The sequence below is a fragment of the Oncorhynchus mykiss genome, chromosome 18 (assembly GCF_013265735.2).
Source record: "Oncorhynchus mykiss isolate Arlee chromosome 18, USDA_OmykA_1.1, whole genome shotgun sequence".
Classification (NCBI taxonomy): Eukaryota; Metazoa; Chordata; class Actinopteri; order Salmoniformes; family Salmonidae; genus Oncorhynchus; species Oncorhynchus mykiss.
This window is the reverse complement of record NC_048582.1, coordinates 20,020,550-20,033,081: the sequence shown is the minus strand read 5'-3', so window position 1 is coordinate 20,033,081 and position 12,532 is coordinate 20,020,550. Positions and strand designations below refer to the sequence as shown.

The 12,532-nt window shown below is 38.6% G+C and overlaps 1 protein-coding gene across 6 annotated transcripts in view; it reads right to left on the bottom strand.

Moving 5' to 3' along the window:
• The window catches only part of LOC110495777 (multidrug resistance-associated protein 4), a 56,496-nt gene that overhangs the window by 15,973 nt on the left and 27,991 nt on the right, over positions 1-12,532 (bottom strand). For all 6 annotated transcript variants that reach the window (XM_021571201.2, XM_036952230.1, XM_021571200.2 and 3 more), the window contains one exon: positions 124-220. In XM_021571201.2, the coding sequence (XP_021426876.2) occupies positions 124-220 (97 nt within the window). The remainder of the gene's footprint in view (positions 1-123; positions 221-12,532) is intronic.

Genomic DNA, 12,532 nt, shown 5'->3' with positions numbered 1-12,532 from the left:
ATAAAGATTGACAGCAGACATGTGTTATGTGCTCAACAAAGTTAAAGGTAAGCAGAAATGCACCTGTGGTCATATGTAGGTTACAAAGCATGTGTAGAATGTTAAACCCTGCCAGGAACACACCTCCTTGAGGACGAGGATCTGGTTGGCTGCTTGGAGGTACTGCAACTGGTGGGTGACCAGGATGCGGGGCTTATTCTTCAGAATACCACAGATACACCTGGACACACAGACACATGGAGAGAGACAGACGGACACTTTAAGAGCAGTTTCACCCTGCTGGTGAAGGCCTAAGCCCTGTTCTAACTACAGAGAATCCACATGACCCTCAATATCCTTTTACTTGTAAATGCTATACAAAAACATTCCTGCCCTAAAGAAGCAGCCAGTAAGTAGACCTAATCTGACTCTGGGAAGAATGTAGTTCAGTTGTACTAAAGGATAGTGGGGTAAGTTGAGCCAAAGGGTTAGTTGAGACACCCTTTGTTTCTAGGAAACATGTTATGAGAATTATGTTCTCAATGTTCATAACCCAATTCAATTCAACTACTCGGTCTGCAACCCAGAATGTGTCAGATACTGGTTGAATGAAAACAGACGGAGGCCCAGCTAAATAGTCAAAATGTTTATTCACGAGAGCGCTGGTCTGTTGTACAAATTTTATACTGGCTCCTTACATTCACACACTAACATTAGGTATCCTACGCACATACAGTACATACACATACAAACAGTAGGTATCCATCGCACATACAGTACATAGACATACAAACAGTAGGCATTCTACGCACATACAGTACATACACATACAAACAGTAGGCATTCTACGCACATACAGTACATACACATACAAACAGTAGGTATCCTACGCACATACAGTACATATACATACAAACAGTAGGCATTCTACGCACATACAGTACATACACATACAAACAGTAGGTATTCTACGCACTTACAGTACATACACATACAAACAGTAGGCATTCTACGCACATACAGTACATACACATACAAACAGTAGGCATTCTACGCACATACAGTACATACACATACAAACAGTAGGCATTCTACGCACATACAGTACATACACATACAAACAGTAGGCATTCTACGCACATACAGTACATACACATACAAACAGTAGGTATCCATCGCACATACAGTACATACACATACAAACAGTAGGTATCCATCGCACATACAGTACATACACATACAAACAGTAGGCATTCTACGCACATACAGTACATACACATACAAACAGTAGGTATTCTACGCACATACAGTACATACACATACAAACAGTAGGTATCCATCGCACATACAGTACATACACATACAAACAGTAGGTATCCATCGCACATACAGTACATACACATACAAACAGTAGGCATTCTACGCACATACAGTACATACACATACAAACAGTAGGTATTCTACGCACATACAGTACATACACATACAAACAGTAGGTATCCATCGCACATACAGTACATACACATACAAACAGTAGGTATCCATCGCACATACAGTACATAGACATACAAACAGTAGGCATTCTACGCACATACAGTACATACACATACAAACAGTAGGTATCCATCGCACATACAGTACATACACATACAAACAGTAGGTATCCATCGCACATACAGTACATACACATACAAACAGTAGGCATTCTACGCACATACAGTACATACACATACAAAGAGTAGGTATCCTACGCACATACAGTACATACACATACAAACAGTAGGCATTCTACGCACATACAGTACATACACATACAAACAGTAGGCATTCTACGCACATACAGTACATACACATACAAACAGTAGGCATTCTACGCACATACAGTACATATACATACAAACAGTAGGTATCCTACGCACATACAGTACATACACATACAAACAGTAGGTATCCATCGCACATACAGTACATAGACATACAAACAGTAGGCATTCTACGCACATACAGTACATACACATACAAACAGTAGGTATCCTACGCACATACAGTACATACACATACAAACAGTAGGCATTCTACGCACATACAGTACATACACATACAAACAGTAGGTATTCTACGCACATACAGTACATACACATACAAACAGTAGGCATTCTACGCACATACAGTACATACACATACAAACAGTAGGCATTCTACGCACATACAGTACATACACATACAAACAGTAGGCATTCTACGCACATACAGTACATACACATACAAACAGTAGGCATTCTACGCACATACAGTACATACACATACAAACAGTAGGTATCCATCGCACATACAGTACATACACATACAAACAGTAGGTATCCATCGCACATACAGTACATACACATACAAACAGTAGGCATTCTACGCACATACAGTACATACACATACAAACAGTAGGTATTCTACGCACATACAGTACATACACATACAAACAGTAGGTATCCATCGCACATACAGTACATACACATACAAACAGTAGGTATCCATCGCACATACAGTACATAGACATACAAACAGTAGGCATTCTACGCACATACAGTACATACACATACAAACAGTAGGTATCCATCGCACATACAGTACATACACATACAAACAGTAGGTATCCATCGCACATACAGTACATACACATACAAACAGTAGGCATTCTACGCACATACAGTACATACACATACAAACAGTAGGTATCCATCGCACATACAGTACATAGACATACAAACAGTAGGCATTCTACGCACATACAGTACATAGACATACAAACAGTAGGTATTCTACGCACATACAGTACATAGACATACAAACAGTAGGCATTCTACGCACATACAGTACATAGACATACAAACAGTAGGTATCCATCGCACATACAGTACATACACATACAAACAGTAGGCATTCTACGCACATACAGTACATAGACATACAAACAGTAGGTATTCTACGCACATACAGTACATACACATACAAACAGTAGGTATTCTACGCACATACAGTACATACACATACAAACAGTAGGTATTCTACGCACATACAGTACATAGACATACAAACAGTAGGCATTCTACGCACATACAGTACATAGACATACAAACAGTAGGTATCCATCGCACATACAGTACATACAAATACAAACAGTAGGTATTCTACGCACATACAGTACATACACATACAAACAGTAGGCATTCTACGCACATACAGTACATACACATACAAACAGTAGGCATTCTACGCACATACAGTACATACACATACAAACAGTAGGTATTCTACGCACATACAGTACATACGCATACAAACAGTAGGCATTCTACGCACATACAGTACATACACATACAAACAGTAGGCATTCTACGCACATACAGTACATAGACATACAAACAGTAGGTATTCTACGCACATACAGTACATACGCATACAAACAGTAGGCATTCTACGCACATACAGTACATACACATACAAACAGTAGGCATTCTACGCACATACAGTACATAGACATACAAACAGTAGGTATTCTACGCAAATACAGTACATACACATACAAACAGTAGGTATCCATCGCACATACAGTACATACACATACAAACAGTAGGTATCCATTGCACATACAGTACATACACATACAAACAGTAGGCATTCTACGCACATACAGTACATAGACATACAAACAGTAGGCATTCTACGCACATACAGTACATAGACATACAAACAGTAGGTATTCTACGCAAATACAGTACATACACATACAAACAGTAGGTATCCATCGCACATACAGTACATACACATACAAACAGTAGGTATCCATTGCACATACAGTACATACACATACAAACAGTAGGCATTCTACGCACATACAGTACATAGACATACAAACAGTAGGTATTCTACGCACATACAGTACATACACATACAAACAGTAGGCATTCTACGCACATACAGTACATACACATACAAACAGTAGGTATTCTACGCACATACAGTACATACACATACAAACAGTAGGCATTCTACGCACATACAGTACATACACATACAAACAGTAGGTATCCATCGCACATACAGTACATACACATACAAACAGTAGGTATCCATCGCACATACAGTACATACACATACAAACAGTAGGCATTCTACGCACATACAGTACATACACATACAAACAGTAGGCATTCTACGCACATACAGTACATACACATACAAACAGTAGGTATCCATCGCACATACAGTACATACACATACAAACAGTAGGTATCCATCGCACATACAGTACATACACATACAAACAGTAGGCATTCTACGCACATACAGTACATACACATACAAACAGTAGGTATCCATCGCACATACAGTACATAGACATACAAACAGTAGGCATTCTACGCACATACAGTACATAGACATACAAACAGTAGGTATTCTACGCACATACAGTACATAGACATACAAACAGTAGGCATTCTACGCACATACAGTACATAGACATACAAACAGTAGGTATCCATCGCACATACAGTACATACACATACAAACAGTAGGCATTCTACGCACATACAGTACATAGACATACAAACAGTAGGTATTCTACGCACATACAGTACATACACATACAAACAGTAGGTATTCTACGCACATACAGTACATACACATACAAACAGTAGGTATTCTACGCACATACAGTACATAGACATACAAACAGTAGGCATTCTACGCACATACAGTACATAGACATACAAACAGTAGGTATCCATCGCACATACAGTACATACAAATACAAACAGTAGGTATTCTACGCACATACAGTACATACACATACAAACAGTAGGCATTCTACGCACATACAGTACATACACATACAAACAGTAGGCATTCTACGCACATACAGTACATACACATACAAACAGTAGGTATTCTACGCACATACAGTACATACGCATACAAACAGTAGGCATTCTACGCACATACAGTACATACACATACAAACAGTAGGCATTCTACGCACATACAGTACATAGACATACAAACAGTAGGTATTCTACGCACATACAGTACATACGCATACAAACAGTAGGCATTCTACGCACATACAGTACATACACATACAAACAGTAGGCATTCTACGCACATACAGTACATAGACATACAAACAGTAGGTATTCTACGCAAATACAGTACATACACATACAAACAGTAGGTATCCATCGCACATACAGTACATACACATACAAACAGTAGGTATCCATTGCACATACAGTACATACACATACAAACAGTAGGCATTCTACGCACATACAGTACATAGACATACAAACAGTAGGCATTCTACGCACATACAGTACATAGACATACAAACAGTAGGTATTCTACGCAAATACAGTACATACACATACAAACAGTAGGTATCCATCGCACATACAGTACATACACATACAAACAGTAGGTATCCATTGCACATACAGTACATACACATACAAACAGTAGGCATTCTACGCACATACAGTACATAGACATACAAACAGTAGGTATTCTACGCACATACAGTACATACACATACAAACAGTAGGCATTCTACGCACATACAGTACATACACATACAAACAGTAGGTATTCTACGCACATACAGTACATACACATACAAACAGTAGGCATTCTACGCACATACAGTACATACACATACAAACAGTAGGTATCCATCGCACATACAGTACATACACATACAAACAGTAGGTATCCATCGCACATACAGTACATACACATACAAACAGTAGGCATTCTACGCACATACAGTACATACACATACAAACAGTAGGCATTCTACGCACATACAGTACATACACATACAAACAGTAGGTATCCATCGCACATACAGTACATACACATACAAACAGTAGGTATCCATCGCACATACAGTACATACACATACAAACAGTAGGTATCCATCGCACATACAGTACATACACATACAAACAGTAGGTATCCATCGCACATACAGTACATACACATACAAACAGTAGGTATCCATCGCACATACAGTACATACACATACAAACAGTAGGCATTCTACGCACATACAGTACATAGACATACAAACAGTAGGCATTCTACGCACATACAGTACATACACATACAAACAGTAGGTATCCATCGCACATACAGTACATACACATACAAACAGTAGGCATTCTACGCACATACAGTACATACACATACAAACAGTAGGCATTCTACGCACATACAGTACATACACATACAAACAGTAGGCATTCTACGCACATACAGTACATAGACATACAAACAGTAGGTATTCTACGCACATACAGTACATACACATACAAACAGTAGGCATTCTACGCACATACAGTACATACACATACAAACAGTAGGCATTCTACGCACATACAGTACATACACATACAAACAGTAGGTATTCTACGCACATACAGTACATAGACATACAAACAGTAGGTATCCATCGCACATACAGTACATAGACATACAAACAGTAGGCATTCTACGCACATACAGTACATAGACATACAAACAGTAGGTATTCTACGCACATACAGTACATACACATACAAACAGTAGGTATCCATCGCACATACAGTACATACACATACAAACAGTAGGTATCCATCGCACATACAGTACATACACATACAAACAGTAGGCATTCTACGTACATACAGTACATACACATACAAACAGTAGGTATTCTACGCACATACAGTACATACACATACAAACAGTAGGTATCCATCGCACATACAGTACATACACATACAAACAGTAGGCATTCTACGCACATACAGTACATAGACATACAAACAGTAGGTATTCTACGCACATACAGTACATACACATACAAACAGTAGGCATTCTACGCACATACAGTACATACACATACAAACAGTAGGTATCCATCGCACATACAGTACATACACATACAAACAGTAGGCATTCTACGCACATACAGTACATACACATACAAACAGTAGGTATTCTACGCACATACAGTACATAGACATACAAACAGTAGGTATCCATCGCACATACAGTACATACACATACAAACAGTAGGTATCCATCGCACATACAGTACATACACATACAAACAGTAGGTATCCATCGCACATACAGTACATACACATACAAACAGTAGGTATCCATCGCACATACAGTACATACACATACAAACAGTAGGTATCCATCGCACATACAGTACATACACATACAAACAGTAGGTATCCATCGCACATACAGTACATACACATACAAACAGTAGGCATTCTACGCACATACAGTACATAGACATACAAACAGTAGGTATCCATCGCACATACAGTACATACACATACAAACAGTAGGTATTCTACGCACATACAGTACATACACATACAAACAGTAGGCATTCTACGCACATACAGTACATACACATACAAACAGTAGGTATCCATCGCACATACAGTACATACACATACAAACAGTAGGCATTCTACGCACATACAGTACATAGACATACAAACAGTAGGTATTCTACGCACATACAGTACATACACATACAAACAGTAGGCATTCTACGCACATACAGTACATACACATACAAACAGTAGGTATCCATCGCACATACAGTACATACACATACAAACAGTAGGCATTCTACGCACATACAGTACATACACATACAAACAGTAGGTATTCTACGCACATACAGTACATAGACATACAAACAGTAGGTATCCATCGCACATACAGTACATACACATACAAACAGTAGGTATCCATCGCACATACAGTACATACACATACAAACAGTAGGTATCCATCGCACATACAGTACATACACATACAAACAGTAGGTATCCATCGCACATACAGTACATACACATACAAACAGTAGGTATCCATCGCACATACAGTACATACACATACAAACAGTAGGTATCCATCGCACATACAGTACATACACATACAAACAGTAGGCATTCTACGCACATACAGTACATAGACATACAAACAGTAGGTATCCATCGCACATACAGTACATACACATACAAACAGTAGGTATTCTACGCACATACAGTACATACACATACAAACAGTAGGCATTCTACGCACATACAGTACATACACATACAAACAGTAGGTATTCTACGCACATACAGTACATACACATACAAACAGTAGGTATTCTACGCACATACAGTACATAGACATACAAACAGTAGGTATCCATCGCACATACAGTACATACACATACAAACAGTAGGTATTCTACGCACATACAGTACATACACATACAAACAGTAGGTATTCTACGCACATACAGTACATACACATACAAACAGTAGGTATTCTACGCACATACAGTACATAGACATACAAACAGTAGGTATCCATCGCACATACAGTACATAGACATACAAACAGTAGGTATCGATCGCACATACAGTACATAGACATACAAACAGTAGGTATCCATCGCACATACAGTACATACACATACAAACAGTAGGTATCCATCGCACATACAGTACATACACATACAAACAGTAGGTATCCATCGCACATACAGTACATACACATACAAACAGTAGGTATCCATCGCACATACAGTACATACACATACAAACAGTAGGTATCCATCGCACATACAGTACATACACATACAAACAGTAGGTATCCATCGCACATACAGTACATACACATACAAACAGTAGGCATTCTACGCACATACAGTACATACACATACAAACAGTAGGCATTCTACGCACATACAGTACATACACATACAAACAGTAGGCATTCTACGCACATACAGTACATAGACATACAAACAGTAGGTATTCTACGCACATACAGTACATACACATACAAACAGTAGGCATTCTACGCACATACAGTACATACACATACAAACAGTAGGCATTCTACGCACATACAGTACATACACATACAAACAGTAGGTATTCTACGCACATACAGTACATAGACATACAAACAGTAGGTATCCATCGCACATACAGTACATACACATACAAACAGTAGGTATCCATCGCACATACAGTACATACACATACAAACAGTAGGCATTCTACGTACATACAGTACATACACATACAAACAGTAGGTATTCTACGCACATACAGTACATACACATACAAAGAGTAGGTATCCATCGCACATACAGTACATACACATACAAACAGTAGGCATTCTACGCACATACAGTACATAGACATACAAACAGTAGGTATTCTACGCACATACAGTACATACACATACAAACAGTAGGCATTCTACGCACATACAGTACATACACATACAAACAGTAGGTATCCATCGCACATACAGTACATACACATACAAACAGTAGGTATCCATCGCACATACAGTACATACACATACAAACAGTAGGTATCCATCGCACATACAGTACATACACATACAAACAGTAGGTATCCATCGCACATACAGTACATACACATACAAACAGTAGGTATCCATCGCACATACAGTACATACACATACAAACAGTAGGCATTCTACGCACATACAGTACATAGACATACAAACAGTAGGTATCCATCGCACATACAGTACATACACATACAAACAGTAGGTATTCTACGCACATACAGTACATACACATACAAACAGTAGGCATTCTACGCACATACAGTACATACACATACAAACAGTAGGTATTCTACGCACATACAGTACATACACATACAAACAGTAGGTATTCTACGCACATACAGTACATAGACATACAAACAGTAGGTATCCATCGCACATACAGTACATAGACATACAAACAGTAGGTATCCATCGCACATACAGTACATACACATACAAACAGTAGGTATTCTACGCACATACAGTACATACACATACAAACAGTAGGTATTCTACGCACATACAGTACATACACATACAAACAGTAGGTATTCTACGCACATACAGTACATAGACATACAAACAGTAGGTATCCATCGCACATACAGTACATAGACATACAAACAGTAGGTATCCATCGCACATACAGTACATACACATACAAACAGTAGGTATCCATCGCACATACAGTACATAGACATACAAACAGTAGGTATCCATCGCACATACAGTACATACACATACAAACAGTAGGCATTCTACGCACATACAGTACATAGACATACAAACAGTAGGTATCCATCGCACATACAGTACATACACATACAAACAGTATGCATTCTACGCACATACAGTACATAGACATACAAACAGTAGGCATTCTACGCACATACAGTACATACACATACAAACAGTAGGCATTCTACGCACATACAGTACATACACATACAAACAGTAGGTATTCTACGCACATACACATACAAACAGTAGGTATCCATCGCACATACAGTACATACACATACAAACAGTAGGTATTCTACGCACATACAGTACATACACATACAAACAGTAGGTATTCTATGCACATACAGTACATACACATACAAACAGTAGGCATTCTACGCACATACAGTACATAGACATACAAACAGTAGGCATTCTACGCACATACAGTACATACACATACAAACAGTAGGTATCCATTGCACATACAGTACATACACATACAAACAGTAGGCATTCTACGCACATACAGTACATACACATACAAACAGTAGGCATTCTACGCACATACAGTACATACACATACAAACAGTAGGCATTCTACGCACATACAGTACATAGACATACAAACAGTAGGTATTCTACGCACATACAGTACATACACATACAAACAGTAGGCATTCTACGCACATACAGTACATACACATACAAACAGTAGGCATTCTACGCACATACAGTACATACACATACAAACAGTAGGTATTCTACGCACATACAGTACATAGACATACAAACAGTAGGTATCCATCGCACATACAGTACATAGACATACAAACAGTAGGCATTCTACGCACATACAGTACATAGACATACAAACAGTAGGTATTCTACGCACATACAGTACATACACATACAAACAGTAGGTATCCATCGCACATACAGTACATACACATACAAACAGTAGGTATCCATCGCACATACAGTACATACACATACAAACAGTAGGCATTCTACGTACATACAGTACATACACATACAAACAGTAGGTATTCTACGCACATACAGTACATACACATACAAACAGTAGGTATCCATCGCACATACAGTACATACACATACAAACAGTAGGCATTCTACGCACATACAGTACATAGACATACAAACAGTAGGTATTCTACGCACATACAGTACATACACATACAAACAGTAGGCATTCTACGCACATACAGTACATACACATACAAACAGTAGGTATCCATCGCACATACAGTACATACACATACAAACAGTAGGCATTCTACGCACATACAGTACATACACATACAAACAGTAGGTATTCTACGCACATACAGTACATAGACATACAAACAGTAGGTATCCATCGCACATACAGTACATACACATACAAACAGTAGGTATCCATCGCACATACAGTACATACACATACAAACAGTAGGTATCCATCGCACATACAGTACATACACATACAAACAGTAGGTATCCATCGCACATACAGTACATACACATACAAACAGTAGGTATCCATCGCACATACAGTACATACACATACAAACAGTAGGTATCCATCGCACATACAGTACATACACATACAAACAGTAGGTATCCATCGCACATACAGTACATACACATACAAACAGTAGGTATCCATCGCACATACAGTACATACACATACAAACAGTAGGTATCCATCGCACATACAGTACATACACATACAAACAGTAGGCATTCTACGCACATACAGTACATAGACATACAAACAGTAGGTATCCATCGCACATACAGTACATACACATACAAACAGTAGGTATTCTACGCACATACAGTACATACACATACAAACAGTAGGCATTCTACGCACATACAGTACATACACATACAAACAGTAGGTATTCTACGCACATACAGTACATACACATACAAACAGTAGGTATTCTACGCACATACAGTACATAGACATACAAACAGTAGGTATCCATCGCACATACAGTACATACACATACAAACAGTAGGTATTCTACGCACATACAGTACATACACATACAAACAGTAGGTATTCTACGCACATACAGTACATACACATACAAACAGTAGGTATTCTACGCACATACAGTACATAGACATACAAACAGTAGGTATCCATCGCACATACAGTACATAGACATACAAACAGTAGGTATCGATCGCACATACAGTACATAGACATACAAACAGTAGGTATCCATCGCACATACAGTACATACACATACAAACAGTAGGTATCCATCGCACATACAGTACATACACATACAAACAGTAGGTATCCATCGCACATACAGTACATACACATACAAACAGTAGGTATCCATCGCACATACAGTACATACACATACAAACA